Source organism: Eumetopias jubatus, unplaced genomic scaffold, assembly GCF_037043125.1.
Source record: "Eumetopias jubatus isolate StellerSeaLion01/CBP00866 unplaced genomic scaffold, mEumJub1_p1.0 scaffold_15, whole genome shotgun sequence".
NCBI lineage: Eukaryota > Metazoa > Chordata > Mammalia > Carnivora > Otariidae > Eumetopias > Eumetopias jubatus.
The window spans coordinates 88911767-88931485 of record NW_028274821.1 but is presented as its reverse complement, the minus strand read 5'-3'; the positions used below and the strand labels follow the sequence as shown (position 1 = coordinate 88931485).

Genomic DNA, 19719 nt, shown 5'->3' with positions numbered 1-19719 from the left:
GAAGACTTAACATGAGTTCTAGTGATTAGGAATTAGGTGATTTGGATTTGCAGAAGAACCAGTATATGTTAGACTAGGTCATCCTGTGGCTCTGATCCATGTGCTTATGTTGCAAGTAAAACCAGATCCTTTCTTCTTCCCTTTTAATGAGGTGGAAAATATAGTCTTTACCATCTGTTTTGTAATAATGAGAAGTCAAAGGACTGCAAGGGAACATGGAAAAATCAAATAATATATGTCTTACTCAAATACAGGATTCTCTTGTAAAATAATGAGGATAAGGTGAAAGTATTCTATGCTGTTGCACCTTCCCCCATCCCAGGCCCTCCTCAGACATGATCTCTCTTGCCACTCGATATGTGTCCTTCTAGAATGTTTAAGATAGTTTTTTTATTGGGGCACCTTGCTGGCTCATTTAGTAGAGCATGCAAGTCTTGATCTCAGGGTCATGAGTTCAAGCCCCACATTGGGCATAGAGCTTACTTTAAAAAAAAAAAAGTTTTTTATTGAGGTGAATTTACATACAGTAAGGTGGCCACATCGTAAGTGGACTGCTCAATGAGTTTTCACACATATATGAAATCATGTGCCACCACCTAAGATAGGGGACATTTCTAGAACCCCAACAGGCTCCCTTGAACACTCCCCCACCCCAAAGGTAACTATTATTCTGACCTCTATGATATATTAGTTTAGCCTGCTTCTGTATTTCATACAAATTATTCAACACATATTCTTCTGTCTGGCTTCTCTGACTCAATATTATGTTTGTAAGATTCATATTTTTGTGGCATATGGTGCTAGTTTATGTTGCCCACTTGGGATTGCCATGTGGCATTCCATGTGTGGATATACCACAGTCTGTTTATCCTTTCTCGTGTTTGTGGGCATCTGGATTGCTTCCATACTGAGGCTAAATTAAGGAAAAAACTACCATAAACATATTTATATGTGGCTGTTGGTGGACATCATCTCTCACTTTTCTTGGGTATATACTTGGGTGTGGCATCCTGGGTCATAGGTGTGTGCCTGGCTCTGGCATGACGTCAAAGAGCTTGACAAGGTAGCTGTACCAATGGACACTCCTCTAGGGGTTGCTTCTCATCCTCACCAACAATAGGTGTTTATCAGTCTTTTTATTTCAGCCTTTTGGATGAATGCGGAGTGAAATCTTGTAATGGTTTTATTTATTTTTTTATTTTATTTTTTTTCTTGTAATGGTTTTAATTTGTCCTTGCATCTTCTGGATAAAGGATGATGTTGAGCATTTTTTGAACCATGTGAATAACCTCTCTTGTAAAGTGACCAAATCTTTTGCTCATTTTAAAAATAGATTTTCAGGGCACCTGGGTGGCTCAGTCGTTAAGTGTCTGCCTTCGGCTCAGGTCATGATCCCAGGGTCCTGGGATCGAGCCCTGCATTGGGCTCCCTGCACAGCGGGAGGCCTGCTTCTCCCTCTCCCACTCCCCCTGCTTGTGTTCCCTCTTTCACTGTCTTTCTCTCTCTGTCAAATAAATAAATAAAATCTTTTAAAAAAATAAAATAGGGCGCCTGGGTGGCTCAGTTGGTTAAGCGACTGCTTTCGACTCAGGTCATGATACTGGAGTCTCAGGATCGAGTCCCGCATCAGGCTCCCTGCTCAGCAGGGAGTCTGCTTCTCCCTCTGACCCTTCCCTGTCTCATGTGCTCTCTCTCTCTCTCTCATTCTCTCTCTCTCAAATAAATAAATAAATAAAATCTAGGAAAAAAATAAAATAAAATATCTTTACTTCCTCAGTAAAGCCTTTTGGTATGCCTTTAATTGTTAGGTGGGTGATGCTTTATCTTACAATTTTCATCATTGCTATCAAAATAGTGTTGTATAATGGAAAAGCCTAGACAGCCAGAATATTATTGTTTCCAAGTCACACATTTTTAAGGCTCATGCTTAGTTGCACAGGAGACCGTCTCTCATTGGCCCCATCTCTCAGAAGCCCGGCACCATCAGAACTGACTTGGTGCCAAAAGACCGTTGTTCCTTGACACCCTGAGCAATTAAACTCTTCATCTAGTCTCCCTTTTTCTTTTTTTTTTTTGGCAGGTTTAGAGCATAGTGTGTAGACAAATGGGCAACTGATTACTTTTTAATGGAGTCAATATTTCAACCTTTATGTAGTTTGGAGATTTCTTTGGAAGAATCAGAATTTTAAGTAACTATTCGTTTATTTTATAAAAATGTTTCTGCTAATTCTTTTCTTGCACTTTGCTTCTGCTTGGTACAGCTTTTTACCCAACTAAATTCTGAACTTGTCTATTTCTGTTTAAACATGGAGTTACCCTGTACCTATTTTTGTTTTTTTTTTTTTAATTTCAGGGAATTCTAATGGAATCATGACTTCATGGTCTCAGTCTCATTTTCAAAAAACATGTAACGGGTTGAAGAATGCCTAAGTTGCAAAGTGTTCGTGTTCACCGTTCATTCCCTGACCCATTATCCACCGAGACTGTGTGCTGGCCGAGTTGGCGGCACATAATCACACATTCCTTGACTTTAAGGAGCTTGGCTTTCATTTTCTTCCTGGTACTCAACTCTCTTTGTTGTGAATTTTCCCATTTGCCCTCTAACCAACTCTTCAATGGCATTTTGGTGACAAAGCCTTTATAGTTAGGTTTTATCTGTCACTCTGCTTTGGAAGAATTACAAGCCAGACAAACTTGGGTGAGGAGCAGTGCCTAATCTCTGCATTCTGATAGAGCCGCAGTTGGTTAGTGTGGTGTTGGGATGAAAAAGGAAAAGGTTATCAAAATGAATGGAATGTGAACTAATATTTCTGAACAGAGAGAACAGTGTTTTCTAAATGCATGCATTACACGGAGTTCACCCATGTCAGGCAATGAATAATTCCCTTTCTCTAATTCACCCTTGCCTTGTGACTGTTGGCTCTTACATAATTTCTAAATGCAAAATAGGATATTGTTTAACAAAAACTGCAGTTAGTGGTTACAAGTAGCTACAGCAATTGTTAGTGAGTTCAAGTTATGTTTTTAAACTCTGGTGTCAGTTTCTCCTTCTTAGAGGTCTAGTTTCATTTATCTTGTAGGAATCTTTTACGGAAGTTTATAGGGAGTTGTTTGCCATGAAACAGTTAACATGGCTTCTTTATTCAGATTCAATGCAATTCTGAATATTGGCTAACCAGAGGAATTCTCTATATGATGGGAGACGTTACCTTACCGGGCTTACTCATGAGTGTTGTTATATAACCTGATTTGAGGAAATGTTTTAAAAGTTAAATTAAATTCAAATCCCGACCATCAGCACTCCGAAGAGCGGATCAGTTTCTCGGGAGTTTGCATTTCCATTTCTGAGTAATATTATGGCTTCTAAATTACGTGGCTGTGAATGTTCTTTGCTTTTTAAATTCTACAGAGATGTCCCTATTGTGAGGTAGATTAGGAACTTCTGAGCCACTTATGAATGAAGGTAGAATTGTAAGGAGTATGTGATAAAACTTCATGTTTCTAATTATAATAAAATACACGTGCTCTTTTTTATATCATGTGTTACATAATAGAATATTTTAAAGGGAAAAATAAAATAATAATCTATGCTAATTTTACATAAGAATGAAGGAATTTACTTTGAATGATTATCAGTTTGATAATTATCTCAGTAAAACAAATGAAATGTAGCAGTTGAGGAAGGTTTCTTTAGTTGGAAGCCGTGTTGAGGGCTCCGTAAGCACTGACAGGGTAGGCTTACTTCTATTCTAACTGAAGCCAGCTGAATAGCAGAGTGTTAAATTTTTTTACCATTTGGGGAAACAGCCTTTTGCAAGATGACTACTTTAGTCATTGTACGTATAAGGAATTGTACTACTAAATTTTTTCGCTGCTCTTGCTCTGTGAGGTTTGACATCTTTATTGAACGTGGTAATATCTTGAGTGCTTTTCCCAAATTTGTTTCATATCAAATGTCTGACTGGGTATCTGAAGGAATTGTTCACCGTAACAGTTTAGAAAACAACCAAAAAATTTTTCTGAAAGAGGAAGTGGTTAGTCTGAATGCAGGAAATACATTTTGCAACTGCAGCTTGATCTTTTGGTTTAAAATGCTTTTTTATTTACAACGAGAGAAAAATGTGTACAATTTAAAGGAGACTCTCAAAAATGGATATTGTTGCTATAAGTGGATCAATGTTCAAATCAAAGATTCTAGAGAAAACACTTTTGTTATTCTCTTATTCGTGTCTCTATCTGTAGAGTTTTTATTCTGTGTATTTTTTTCTCTCAGTATGCCTGTATTAAATGAACATCCTGAATGGTTTTGGTTGTTCGATTCTTAATATTTGTCCTGGGTAGTAATGGATATGTTTTCCTCTTTTGACACTTCACATGGGAAATGGAATTTAATGGAAATTTTCTCCAATTATTAGATGTGGAATAACTGTATTTATATTTGGAAACAGGACATAACTTTGATCTGTGTCATAAGTGAATATTAGTAGGATGAGTTTTGTGTTTTTTTGAAGGCTGTGACATTCCATGTTAGTTTTACCATTAAAAATGAATTTGGGGGGGCACCTGACTGGCTCAGTTGGTAGAACATGCAACTCTTGATCTCCAGGTCATGAGTTTGAGTCCCATGTTCGGGATAGAGATTACTAAAAATAAATAAATAAATAAACTTTAAAAAAATGCATTTGTGATAGGAATGTTGAAACGTGCAATTATTTACTGCAGTTAAGTGTTCCACACAAAAGTATGCAAGTTGCATTCAGCTCCAAGTTTTAGTTCGTTTGCTACCAATTGCTACTATCTCTATATTGTAAACCTTAATTTTCATTTACTTATTTCTGAAGTAAGTGGTTTTTATGCTAAAAAAGGGAGTTTGGCTAAATAAACATCCAGAAAGAAACAAGGAAGTCAAAAGGTCAAAATCTCAAGAATATCAGGAATGTTGGGGGTGGAGGTGTTACCAAAAGTGAATTTATATAGAGATGAAATACTTCTGAAAGCCTCTTCAATGAAATAGTTCCAGTATGCATTATTTATTTACATTAAAATGCTGACATGAGAATCTGCCTTAGCCTTGTTTTAGTGTTCCTAAAAGCATAACCATTGACAAACTCCAAGTTAATCTGCAACATAGTAATGGAACCCAGTAGGACATTCTCATACCCCAGACCTGATGATTAAGATGACTTAAATAAAAATAATATGAATCTAAATATTTATATTATATATGAACATATGAATATGCATACAAAATAAAAATGAATTAAATTCATAAAAATGATATTCACTTATTGATGTGTGTATGTGAGAGTGTATGTAGCTTCAGACACTTAACACTCACTGTTCTAAAGGCTTTCTTATGGCAACTCAATAAAATTATTTTATTTTATTTTATTTTATTCTATTTTATTTGGGGGGGTGGGTAGGGGCAGAGGGAGAGGGAGAGAATCCCAGGCAGGCTCCATGCCCAGTGCAGAGCCCAACTCAGGGCTCAATCTCACAACTGTGAGATGACAACCTGAGCCGAAATCAAGAGTTGGACACTTAACTGACTGAGCCACCCAGGTGCCCCATCATTTAATAAAATATTTTAATTTTCACTGATAATGAATGGCCTGCTTGGCCAAGAGCTCGTTCTTAATCTTGCTAGTACATAGAAGTGGGTTCGGATCTTGTATCTACCACTCACTAATGGTATGGCATGAGGCAGTTTGCTTCATCTCTGAGCATGTTTCCTAGTCTGTGAAATAAGGATAATATTGTGCACCACAAGGGCTTGTTGTGAGGTTTAAGTGGAATGTGATATACATAAAGGAGAGGACTGTTTTTGGACCGCAGTTAATTGGTCAACACTGTTGTCATCATCTGTATTTTGCCTGTTTGTGTCCTTCTGTTTTGATTACTTCTGACTCCTTCCTCTTGCATCTCACTCCTTTGACCTACTGTGAATCAGTTGATATTTTGAACATTCTAGGCATGTAGGCATTCCACAAGAATATTTATTGAACAAATAATGCATAGCATCAATAGGATTACAATAGGTACCTTTCATGAGGGCCCTGGTTAGCCAATAATGATGAAATGGAGAGACAAGGAAAACTTGAGTCCCTTGGAGAATAAGCTAGAGTATCATATGTTATATGCCAAACTGCATGGTGAAGATAATTAGAACAATAGCAGTTTAAAAAAAATGGTTTATGGGATACATCGTATGTAAAATCACCCGACCCTCTGAGCAGCAAATACTGGGAGTTCAAAGTCGTTCGTGGATTCTGCATCTGTAAAAGCTCTGTGCGGATTACAGGTTGTTGAGATAGGCCTGAGGATGGAATTGGGGCATGAAGATGAACGATGTATAGAAATGGAAAAGATGGAGCAGACAGAGAGCAACTGAGTGGAAAGAACCCCATCCAGGGCTCTGTGGGAAACATGCTACCCATGTTGACCTGCCTGGTGGGACAGGGGGCTGAGTAGGATCTCCTGGAGAGATGAAATGAGAACAGATTATGACAGATATTAAAAGAAAAGCCAAATGGCAGAATGAACATGACCCTGATGAAATGCTATTGAACGTCCTTCTCAAAAAACTCACACTGGAAAAGGGCTTTATATTTTCTAAAAGGCTTTTAACCCCCTCTAGAATTCTTTTGGATAAAAAGGGTAAGGCTATAAGCTCTTGAATTATCATTAGCCTTAAGTGGCTACTAGATTATGTTAAATGAGCTCTTTACTGTTAACCGCTGAAGACATATAAGGCAGGGCCAGTGTCGTTACTTCTTATAAGATTCCTTTCCGGGTTACATTTCTTCCTTCCTGGATGATATGTTGTTTTACTTTTTTTTCCATGAGGGTTTGTGAGCATTAAGTTCATAATTTGTCTGAAATGTTTTTATTTTGCCTTCCCTCGAGTGTGATAGTTCAGCTAGGTGTAAAATTCTCAGCTGACGGTTATTTTCTCTCAACATATTTTGAAATATCATCCCATTGTCTTTTATCATTGATCGTTCCTCTTGGGAAGTTGGCTGTCTACTTAATTGTATTCCTTTGTAGATATTTGACTTTCCTTCCCTGGTTGTTAGGACCTTATCTTTGCCTTTGGTGAAACACTATGATGTTTCAAAGTATACACATTTTTATTTCTCATATTTCTGCTTGGGGCTCAAATGGGAGTTTGTTCCTTTTGTAAATGTAGGAAAAGCTTTCAGGTGTTAACTCTTCAAATGTTGCCTGTGTTTCATTCTCTCAAATTGTTGGTTCTGGGACTCACAGTAATTGTGTGTGAAACTTATTTTATTCCATGTGCCTCCTAACTTCATTTTCATTCCTTCCCTTTCTTTATCTCTATATATTACATTTTGTGTAACTTTCTTAGCTACTTCATGAATTCTCTTCAGTTATTCTATTATTTAACTCACCTATTACATTTTAAAATTTCAGTGACTGTATTTTTTATTTCTAGACATTCCATTTGGTTCTTTCTCAGATATGCTTCATCTTTATAATGTCTATTATTTCCTTGTGAGTTCTATTGCTTCTTTTATTTCTTTAATTATTTTAAATATTCTTATTTTCCCACTCTCTCTCTCAAATAAATAAGTAAGTAAAATAAGGTATTAAAAAAGGGGGGCACCTGGGAGGCTCAGTCTGTTAAGTGTCTGCCTTTGGCTCAGGTCATGATCCCAGGGTGATAGGATCAAGCCCCACATTGGGCTCCCCAATCAGCATGGGAAGTCTGCTTCTCCCTCTCCCTCTGCCCCTCCCCCATGCTCTCACTCTCAAATAAATAAAGTATTTACATATTCTTGTTTTATATTTTTTTCCAAATTGTTCTTTTAGCTTCAATTCTTATGGTGATAATTTTTCTATTGTATCACCTCTCACGGTAGTTTATTCCCTTGTGCATTTATGACTATTATTGTCTTTTTCATATGAGTGTGTCTTCAATAGGGATTTTTTTTCCCTGAGAATCTCATAAAAGCAGGATTATATGAAACCCAGCAAGATTTTATATTGGTTTCTTCCAGACAACCTGGGACTACTTTTTATGTTAATTACTTGGGTCGGGAATTCTTGTACCATCTGTATAATACATACAAGTTTAAGATTTTGTTGCTCAGAGGACGCACTTCCTCTACTCCACCCCATAGCCTGAGACCTTAACAAGCTTCCTTGCTGTCTTGTCTGGTCACTAGAGAAGTTTTGTTAGGTGTCACCCAGCTTAAAGAAAAACAGAGAAATGGACATTGAGATTAAAATAAAGGGCCTGTGGTCTTATGTCTTGAACTCATTGATGAGATATGCTGAATACCACATGGAAGATTTTTAGTATTAAACCATACTGATTAAACATCTACTGTGACTTGGATACTCAGGGTGAATAGCTGCTAACCTACCACCAAAAACACATCAGATCTCTTCAGAACAGGAAGCCTGTATTTCTCTTCTTTCCCTGGGGAATGTAACATGACTATTTTTTTTCCTCTTTTGAGGAATGTATCTTTTCTAGAACAGCATTCCGTATTTTTGTTCTTCACAGTAGCACCACGGCCATAGAGAATGATCGTTTGGGCATTAACTTTCTAGAATCTAGGCTGTCATTTTCAGCTGTATGTATCTGAAACCTTATGAGTGTCATATTCTGGGGTGAAGTTATTAAGGTGAGAGGGAGAAGAGAAAGAGGTAATCCATTTCTGCCCTGCCACAACTGAAAACTCAAGTCTCTTGCCAATGACAGGGCATTAGAAACCAGGGAAGAGAAGGGAGCCAAGTCTTGGAGACCATGATTTATATTTTACCAAGATCTCTGAGCTCATACCAAATTTTTGACGAGCCTACCCTGGAGCACTGCCAACCTCAAAATGAACAATATCAGCATTGGCTTCTCTTTTAGCAGAAATGGTCACTCACCTTGAGTACATAGATACTTCAAATTCTACTTTTCAAATAAGGCAACCAGGGTAGAGGGGAACAGAAGGCCTTTTCTTAAAACTGTTTAGCAAGTGAATGGCCCATGAGGGATTGAGATGCTGGTCTCATTTGCTATCTTCCCTGTACTCTCCTTCTGTTTCAGTGACTGTGCACCAAAGTAACCTACAATACTGGGACTAGAAGTTGTAAGACTGTTGGGGAAAAAAAAAATCAGGAAATTGCTGAAATATTTCAAGCATATTTCTTTGGTTAACTTATTTTGAAGTTTTTCTCTGTTTTGTATTTTAGCTGCCTTTATAATTTATCAAAGACAGACTCATTGTTTTGGCAAGTCCCAGGCCTGGAAGGCTCCAACAAAAACTCCCAGCACTCCGTCTGAATAGGAATTTTTAAATGCATTCTTAGTCTTGAATTTAAAAATGTATTCTAGATGCAACAGTTTGCTGGGAAATTTAAACAATGCCATTTATCATATAACAACATTGCTCCAGACAGAGGACTTTTTCATCTCTTCCTTTGCTGGTATCCCTCCTGCTACATTATCTTTTTAGAACTCTTTTTTTCTTTTTCTTTTTCTTTCTTTTTCTCTTTTTCTTTTCTTTGGGGGGGTGGGTGGATCTCAAAGGCAAGCCATACCTCTTCAGTTTTTAAGTTTCTGGAATTCAGCATTAGAATTTGTTTCTTTAACTAATCTTTTTGGCAAAATAGAATATTCCTTAATCACTCGTATAAGAAGTGATCACTATTAATGTCTTATTTTTACAATAATCGAATTGTGCTGTGAATACTGTTTTGGAAACTTAAAAAATATTTTTTTAAATCACATACAGCTTTCATTTTCCCTAGTCATTAAATACTCTTCTACAATTTTTTTTTATAGGCTACACCTTAGGCCGTCAAGGGTATGAGATATATTTAACCAATGACATTACTGGGCATTTGCTTCAAATTATTATCTATTATAAATAATACTGTGATGGATATCTTCTGTGAACATTTAAAATGATTTCATTAGCAGGGCGCCTGGCTTTTGGCTCAGTCAGTGGAACGTGCAACTCTTGATCTTGGGGTTTGTGAGTTCAAGCCCCACATTGGGTGTGGAGAGGACTTAGAAAGTAAATAAACGTAAAAATGAGTGAATGAATAAAATGATTTCATGAGGATGAATTCCCAGAAATAGAATTGCTGAGTCAAGGACTCGGAGATGAGCTTTACTGACCAATCCTAGAGAAATCCAGTATACCAACTAGAGTTTTCAGGGATTCTCCACCAGTTGCTTTTTTTTTTTTTTTTAAGATTTTATTTATTTATTTGCCAGAGAGAGAGAGAGAGAGAGAGTGCACAAGCAGGGGGAGCGGCAGGCAGAGGGAGAAGCAGACTCCCTGCTGAGCAAGGAGCCCCATGTGGGACTCCATCCCAGGACCCTGGGATCATGACCTGAGCCGAAGGCAGATGGTTAACCCACTGAGCCACCCAGGCGTCCCCACCAGTTGCCGTTTTTATGGATCTTAAAAGTACCTAGAAAATAGGTCAGAGTATTCAGTGGCCCCTTCCTCCCCTCATATGCTGCCAAAGCATGCGTGTTTCTCATTAACCCGGCCGTGTCCAAAGGAAGGGTGCGCTATTGGTCGGAGCTCCTTGCCACTCTGAGAATCACCAAGTTTGCCAGCTGTCGATTGGGGATCATTGTAACGTGCTGGTGTCATTCGGTGACATCACTGCAGCTGTGCTTCTGGAACGTCCCATTGACTTGCCCCAGGCTGCCTTATCTGCTCTCAGTTTTCACAGATCACAAATTAAGGACTCCAGGTTGTCACATTCCCAGTGATCATCAGACAGAGGAATACGCAAGCACTTTGACTTTCTAAACCACCCATTTCTGTAAATGGGAATTATTTACAGCAAGCAAATTTTTGTAATCGGGTGAAAAAAGAACTAAAGGTCGAGAGATGCCAGAAAACCCAGGTTATTAAATTTGATAAGTTTAATTTTATCCACCATATATTTTTTTTTAAGTCATCTCTACTGCACCCAGTGTGGGGCTTGAACTCACAAACCCCGAGATCAAGAGTCACACGCTGTACTGACAGAATCAGCCAGGCTCACCAGTTTTATCCACAATATTAAGTCAGTGGCTCAGATGGTTTGAAGGGGGGTGAATTTGGAGCCAAGAGACCCACTGGATCCTTGCTGTGCCTCTAGCCCAGGCTGCTCACCCTTCTGGATCCCGGTGATGGCGGTCAAGCTCTGTAGCCGCCCCAGGTCTCCAGCTATTGGATAATAATTATGGGCAGCCTGGCAGTGGTGCAAAATCATGAATTCCGAATAAAATCTCGATTTAGCCCCCTATTGCGTCCAGCCTAAAATACAGTTGGTTTCTTTTTATGATAATGATGAAATAAAACATCGAAATACAGCTGTCTGGGAGAACCTTTACTGTCATTTGAGCTACCAGTGGTTACTGTAAATTATTCCTCACTGCTGTCCCCAGATTTTTGGAAGCAAAGGATGGGCCTTTTTAAATTTGTTCTATTACATGCTTTTAACAAAGGAAAAAAATGGCTTTCCAAAACCTCTGAACACTGCTGCAGTAAATGGTTTATCACTTAAGGAACAGCAGTGTATATAAAAATGTGGGAGGTCTGAGACCATGTTCAAAAAATTAATAAATCTCATTATTTATTTACAGTAAATATATAAATGGAGCCAGTGCATATTTGCCCATTTTTGTGAAAAGGTCAAAAGCCATGAGCAGCCCTGAGAAAAGACCTAAGTGTATAATTTCTTAAGCAAATTGACCATGTGCCCCACGTGAAAGCAAACATGTTTCTTAGTACGCCTTATATTCTCTGCTCATGACAGCTGAGATTCAGCCAGCAGTGTTGTTTTCTTCCTTAATATCTGAAATATTAAGGGAAAAAAATAACACTGAACTGAACAGGAAGTCGTGGCACATTTTGGCCAATGCTAATAGTCTAAATTTAACTAACTAAATGGATTACAGTATTTTTATCTTTAAACCCATTAGGATTTAGAAGCATCGGGCTGCAGTTCAGTTTCTAAATTATTGTTTTCTTTATTTAGAAACTGCAGCTCTGACCTTTTGGGCAATCCAGTTTTACTTCCATAGGACATTTGGAGGGGGCGTGTAAAAAGCCAGTGAAGTCATACTCAAGAGGTACATACATAGGCCTGTTTGGATTTATTTGGGGAGATTCCCAAGGGTTTGTCAAAGAAATTCTAAAGTTTAAATTCAGCCTTTCTGATCGACAGTGAAAGTGGTCTAGATCTTATTCAAAGATGTCTGTGATTTACAGCTTCAGGCGATTGTGGTCATTCTGGACTTTTTAAAAATATTTTCTCTAAATTCTATAACTGACTCATTAAAAAAAAAAAAATCCTCTGAACTTCCCCCTGCCCTATAGTCGTGTTGGTGTAAGATGCAGTTTTGTGTTCTTAGAATGATTAATTTAATTGCAAGATACAAGCTTATGGTGTGGCTTGGGAAGGAAGTACCTCCTGAAGGTGATAGTCACTATTTTTAGACTGACTTAAACAGAGAGGAGAAAGAGTGATCTTTATGATCTTCATTTAGCCTTAGACTAGGAGGTGCACTCTCTAAAATATCCAGTTACTTACTGGTTACTCTGGATAAGTTTTCAAAAGCACTTTTAAAGATATTTTTAAAAATGTATTTGTAATGAGTAACTGACTCAATGCTAGTTTTAGAGAAAGATTCCTTCTAATTCCGTTGCAAAATAAACATAACAGCTTACTAAACAAAAATAGATTTTCCATAGTAAAACTTGGTCAGAACAATGGCACATTCCTGGGCCCGGGATTCAAAAGTGGGTATTAATTCAAAGCAGCTGGATGCTGGGATTGAGAACAAGACTGTCCTGTCTTCCTGCCTCAGCCCTGCCGAATTTGATGTGCGACTATATTTTACTGCTTTTAAGTGCTTCTCTATCCTGTTAGTGAGAGAGAGGGGGTGGAGGGAGAGAAAGACTGTAGGAAAATTCCTACAAAGACTGTATAGGAATACATACACTTTGCAACCTTATGTCCACATTTTTGCATTCAAGAAAAACATGCCTTTGGGCATGTTTTCTTGGGCATCTCCTCTCTGGGGAGAGATCATGCTTCTTTAACATAACAGGTAGACCCATTCCCTCTGATTGTCTGATTTGTTTTCTTCTACTCAGCTAACTTTCCAGGGCTGGAGTTTTATACTTTATTCCTGATTTCAGCTTCTTCCACAGTTCCCCTCTAGTGGTCCCTAGTTAGGTTTTGGGATCGCTGTAGATAAAATTTGTAAAGGGCCTCGTGAAACTATTATGAGTTAATATGATAACGAAAGCAATCATGTAGCCCAAGTGAACACATTGTTATTAGAGATTTAGGGGAACTGAGAGGATCGTTGCCACTTCCAACCAGATGGTAGTGGGGTACCTCCAGCAGATGGTAGTGGGGTACCTCCAGCAGGGCGCCCCGGTTCTCATGAGTAAAACATTTCATGGTTCGTAAGATGGGTTTATCGTCAGGAAGCTCGTATCTGCTCGTGGGGTGTGTGTGTGTGTGTGTGTGTGTGTGTGTGTGTGTGTGTGTGTGTACATGTCCATATGTACATACCTACACGTGCATAATGACATTCAGCTCTCTGTTTCTGAGGAATGTTTGTAAACGAAATAGAGAATTTTTTAGAAATTTGAGGTCTACCTGGGAGTTTCCTTGGGTTTTTTTTTTTCATATTCATAACAAAGTGATACATGATAAAACTCTTAAGTAATTGAAAGAGTTAAAAGGTTTTTTGTGTTGGAAGCATTAGACGAACAGATGGTATGCACGTAGGTGGGAAAGCTATTATTTAAACAGAGCAGGGCTAGTGTATACTGGAAGGGCATAGATATTTCAGGGTAGCTGGGGACTTAACATTGTGGGGGCCAGATTAATATATTTACCAGTGGACACAGCAGAAGCGGAAGCCAGAGCATATGGTCAGGAAGGGAGTTAACAGGCTGCCGACAAAGAGGAAGAATATGGCCGTTGAAGTAACCAAGGGGAGATGAGAAGTGGATAAAAATGGTTTTGAGATCGCTAAAGGCCTTGAGAACCTAAAAGAACCTCAGGTGATAGGGAAATCAGTTTGGCAATATTTATATTGTTAACCTTTGTCTGAAAAGTGTTCGAGAAGAGAATGAAGGAGGCAGCTCTGAATGACCACGCTGGGCTTTCACCAACACGCCGATGAGTGAAATGTGTCAAGGAAGTGAAAATCAGTTGAAGCCTCCAAGTCACAGAGGCAGGAAACCATAAAGAACACCAAGATGCGGAAAATCTGATAGTAGATGCTACCGATGATCAAACAGAAAGTGGGGCGTTGACTTTACTTTTGAATGTGTCCGCGTTCTTTTTTGTCCATTTAAAAAACGAGTGGGTTTAGTAAAACAAAACAAAAAACACACAAAGAAACAAAAAGTTCCCGTAGTTATGTTGGAACAAGGTCCTTTTCCTGTTGTGTTTTTGGCTTGGTGTGGTAGCCGGCCAAGTCACCTGCCGGCCAAGCCACTCTTCATCTGACAGGGGGTGGTTTTTGCCCTGCGTGAACTTCAAACTGTGTTAGAGTTTCATGAGGTCACATCTCTCAAGACATCTCCAAAGTGCTAGATGAATCCAAGGTGGGATCTCCAGCGTAACCATCCGTGGTATTTGTGGATGATTTCAGAGTTTACGGGCATTCTTGTTCAAGCTTTAAAATCAATTCTGCAAGGGCGCCTGGCTGGCTCGGTCACTGGACCACGTGACTCTTGATCTCGGGGTCATGAGTTCAAGCCCCACGTTGGGTGTGGAGCCTACGTAATTAAAAAATAAATAAATAAAATAAAATCGATTCTGCAATTCGTCAACAATTGCCCCTTTCGTGTGGGTGTGTGATTAATCAAAATATGAATTAGAGAGAGAAACAAATGTACGAATTTTGTTACTGATTATTTAGGAGAAGATCAATGCAGGAAAACACAAAATAGCACATACTCATACACAAGCAAAAAACACAAAGAGGGCGCCATATTTACTACTTCTTTAAACTGTATACTAAAAGTAAACACCTGGGTGCCTCCCTGGGTCATTCATGGAGCATGCGACTCTTGATCTCTGGGTTCAAGCCCCATGTTGAGTGTAGAGATTACGTAAAAAAATAAAAATAGGAACACCTGGATGGCTCAGTTGTTTAAGTATCTGCCTTTGGCTCAGGTCATGATCCCAGTTCTGCACTGGGCTCCCTGCTCAGCAGGGAGCCTGCTTCTCCCTCGGCTTGTGCTCTCTCCCTCTCTGATAAATAAATAAATAACATCTTTTTAAAAAATAAATAAATAAAAATAATAATAAACATCATGGAAGTGTTGGAAAGGTCCATATAGATCGTGGTTCCTATGCCTTTGTAATTCATGAACTCCATTGAGAATTGGATGAAAAAATTTATGGATTGGGGTGACTGGGTGGCTCAGTTGGTTAAGTGTCTGCCTTCGGCCCAGGTCATGATCTCAGGGTCCTGGGATCAAGCCCCTCATGAGGCTCTCCGCTCAGCGGGGAGCCTGCTTCTCCCTCTCCCTCTATGCTCTCTCTCTCTCTCAAATAAATAAATAAAATCTTAAAAACATTTTATGGATTCCTCCATCCCCTCCTTAAGAAAAAAAAACTATATATATTATATAAAATATATGTACTATTATAAAAATATATGAGCATAGATTCCCACAAGGGCCATCTAGGTAACATAAATATGTGAATTGGGCCAAGTACAGACAATAAAGAATAGGGACACTTGTGTCAAACTAGAAAGTAATGCCAAGTTAAGACAATGGAGAATGGTAGGGTTTGTGAAAAACTAGGGATGCACATCCTTACTAAACTAAATTCAAATTCTAAACAATTTCTAGAAAATAACACCTGCAAAATATAACACAGTTGAGGTAAATTTGACTGCAAACCCCTCTGGTTTGCAATTCTAGGCTCTTATTATATCTAAACATGGGGGTATTCTCATTTTTTGCCCCAAGGCGCGACAGCAAGCTCAAGTACGTCACCAAATGGCAGAGGACAGCAAAGCAGATTACTCATCAATTCTCCAGAAATTCAACCACGAGCAGCATGAATATTACCATACTCACATCCCCAACATATTTCAGGTAAGTAATTCAGGCTTCTCAGATTGGCTTTGCCTTTAGAGACACATGGCTTTGGAATCATGATTGCTGGGCTTATATTGAGTATTTACAGAATTCTAAACTTCCTCAAACTGAAGTCACTTTTGAAAGCATCCAGGGAGCACCTGGGTGGCTCAGTCGGTTAAGCGCTTGACTCTCGATCTCAGGGTCGTGAGTTCAAGCCCTGCGTTGGGCTCTGCTCTGGGCATGGAGCTACTTTAAAAAAAAAAAGGATATATATATGTATCAAGCATTGACTGGCAATAAGATGAAATATAATATTAATCTCAAGGTTAATCAGTGACCTTTGCAGATGTCCTCGGTTTGCACCTGCAGCCTCTCTTTGCTAGTCTTAGAAGTACAATTCTTAGATTAGCACCCTCTTTGCTAAAAGGACCATTCAGATTATAAAATGCCAACTTAATTTTAGGAGTTCCTAGCAGAATTCATACGGTTGTAGAATTTGAACAAATGACAGTCCTTTTCTTTGGATTGTTTCTCTTTTGGCTACTTTAAGTTGTCAGAAATGGCATGAGAAAAGTTGTAGACGTGTTCTCCCACTTCGGGAATCTTTTACAACTTGTGAACTGGGGTCCAGCTGTAGAAAAAATAAGTATCTGCTTATTCATGTCTACACACACAGGAAACAAGAGCCTCCAGCCTGTAGACGGAAGATACACAGTTACCTCTCAGCCCGTGTTGGGTTGAGACCATTAACCAACACCAGGCTTTTGGTAAAGTGAAATACCCGATCAAAGGCAGAGGAGAGGTTTGAAATGTATCACCAAATGGCGTCAATGATAAAAGCACTTGAGCTTGGTGTTCTCACTGAAACTGGGATGGAATCCTATAAAGTATACATTTGGACAGCCTAACAACTCTTAAAATATGTGTACAGCTGATGAAGATGGAGGCAATAATCATAATGATTGATCATGTAGCTCTAACCCTACCAGTTGGCCTATTTCCGTTCCAGACTATTTGTTCGAGGTAACAAGGCCACTGAAAACAACTTCCGTGAGTCAGAGTGGACCAAATTAATTTCGTACAAAATCTAATGTTGCAGAAAATACAGGAGATGGAGGAAAGGAGGATAGTGCGAATCGGGGACTCGATGAAGACCTATGCGGAGGTGGACCGGCAGGTGATTCCGATCATTGGGAAATGCTTGGATGAAATAGTAAAGGCAGCCGAATCCATCGATCAGAAGAATGTAAGTATTGTAGTTTGGACTTAATTTACAACGAAGGACTTCCATTATTTCTTTGCCGCCGTCCACAGTGACCTCACTGAGTCATCTCGAGATGGGTAGTAGCTTCCAGTGCTCACGAGTACTTTGCAGCAGTGGTAACACCACTTTTGAGTGTTCTGTTCAACTCTCAGTATTTTGGATTTAGTTCTCAAATTTCTTTTCCAGAAAACACAGGTAAGTCTGAGACATTGCAGAATTAAATTGTTTTCCTGTCAGTTGGCTGAGTAACTCCCCACATCGGGATCTGGTTCTTTAGGTCACTTGACATTTTGCAGGTCAGATAATTCTTTATTCCAGGGCACAGTCGTCTGTCTGAGAACACTACTCAGGGCCAGTGTCATTCATTTGGATTACTTTCCTAGAAACCTATTTCCCTCAACAAAATAATCAACTAGGATACCAGCATAGGCTTTTACAAACATCTATTAATTTGCAAAACCAAATATTTAACAAAGAGCGATGTCATAACATAAAACAACAGTTTTATCTGGGAAATTGTGAGCACCCTAGATTTATAGGATATTTCTCCCATTATGGGAGCCTTGTTTTCCCATTTTATCCCTGATCATTCTTTTTCACCTATGACTTTTATGTTGCTAAATCCAAGGGTCTTTTCTAAGTCTTCATTCAAGTTCTTTTTTTTTTTGTTTTGTTTTGTCTTAAAAGATTTTATTTATTTTATTTATTTGGCAGAGAGAGAGCAGGAGAGCACAAGCAGTGGGAGCGGCAGAGGGAGAGGGAAAAACAGGCCAGGCCCCCTGTCGAGCAGGGAGCCCGATGCGTGGCTCAATCCCAGGACCCTGGGATCATGACCTGAGCCGAAGGCAGTCGCTTAACCAACTGAGCCGCCCAGGTGCTCCTTCATTCAAGTTCTTATCCAAGAATTTGAACTCTTAGCAGCACCGGCCCCCACTTGACCACCCTCCTATCTGCTGTTCCTTCACTTGATTCCCAGGAAACCATACTGTGATGGCTTTTCTCCTCACTGACTTAGTCTCCTTTGCTTGTTCTTGTTTTCCTTCTTCTTACCATTTAACTTGGGAGTACCCCTGGGCTTTGATCTTGGACCTGTGTACTCTCCACATTCGCTCCTTAGAGTGATCCGTAGACTCTTGGAGCGTTAAGTCCCATCTCAACTCTGAATCACACATGTTACATTCCCAGCCCGGACCTGTCCCCTCCATGGCAGGTTCATACAGTCAGCTGCCCAGTGGCTTCTCCACTTGGATGTCTACTACGTTCCTCAAGCTTAGCGTATCCAAAATGGAGCTCCTGATCTGTCTTGCCAAACCTGTACCTCCTTTAGTCTTCATTCTCTCTGTCATGGCATTTTCATCCTTCCGGTTGCATGGATCTTGGAGTCATCTTTGATACCCTCTTTTTCTGACACCCGCATCAATGTGTCAGCAAATCCTGTTGGCTTTACCTCCAAAATACATTCAGAATCCACACAGCCCTCACCACCTCTATTGTTACCCTCCTGATCCAAGATCTCCATCCAGTTGGATTGTGCAGGAAGAGCCTGGATTACTGCAGGAGATGTCTAATGTCTCCCCACCTTTGCTCCCCACCCCATTCTTAACACAGAGACCAGAGGTGTTCTCTTACAGGAAGTCAGGTCACGTGTCTCCTCTGCTCAGAGTCCTCCGTGGGCTTCTGTCTTACAGGAAAAGTCAAAGCCACTGTGGCCTCAAAGTCCTAAACTATCTGGAACACCCTCCCTCCCCATTTATCTGTCTGACATCACCTATTCTGTATTCTCCCCAGTGCTGTAGCCACAATGGCCTGCCTACTATTCCTCAAAAACTCCCAAGTATGCTCCTACCGTGCTGTTCCTTTGCCTGGAATATTCTCCCCATAGATATCTGCCTGGCTCACTCCCTCAGCCTCCTTCAGGGGTTTACCTGAATGAATGTTTCATTTTGCTCTTTTTTGAGAATTCAAGGGTCAGATACTTCTTAATCCATACAGATCATCTTTCCTGGAACATTCCCTTCCTCTTTCCGAACATCCCTGCTCTGTTCTCGTGGTGCGTCTCAAGTTTATCTTCTCTTGCAGATTTGGCTCCTAGCAAAGTTAGTTGTGGTCTTGCTGCTTTGATCTTTGCTATTTTTATTCTAGTTTTCCTTTGATCACACATGCTCTTTATCTCCACCTCTTCATGTTTAGTTGCTGGCATATCCTCCTTCAAAATTTTCATTTTGAGAAAGATTGATGGTAATTTTATGAAATGGTTCCCTGAACATCTACTGAACACCTACTTCCTTCCATGCGTGGCATGCTCACCACGACCCGCTGAGGAGAACCTCGAATTCCGAGAGGTTGCAGCCCTGCCCA

General features: G+C 39.5%; 1 protein-coding gene across 4 annotated transcripts in view; it reads left to right on the top strand.

The window, feature by feature from the left end:
* The window catches only part of FNBP1 (formin binding protein 1), a 135182-nt gene that overhangs the window by 86436 nt on the left and 29027 nt on the right, over nucleotides 1–19719 (top strand). For all 4 annotated transcript variants that reach the window (XM_028090473.2, XM_088018853.1, XM_028090472.2 and 1 more), the window contains exons 7-8: nucleotides 15984–16112; nucleotides 17197–17343. In XM_028090473.2, the coding sequence (XP_027946274.1) occupies nucleotides 15984–16112; nucleotides 17197–17343 (276 nt within the window). The remainder of the gene's footprint in view (nucleotides 1–15983; nucleotides 16113–17196; nucleotides 17344–19719) is intronic.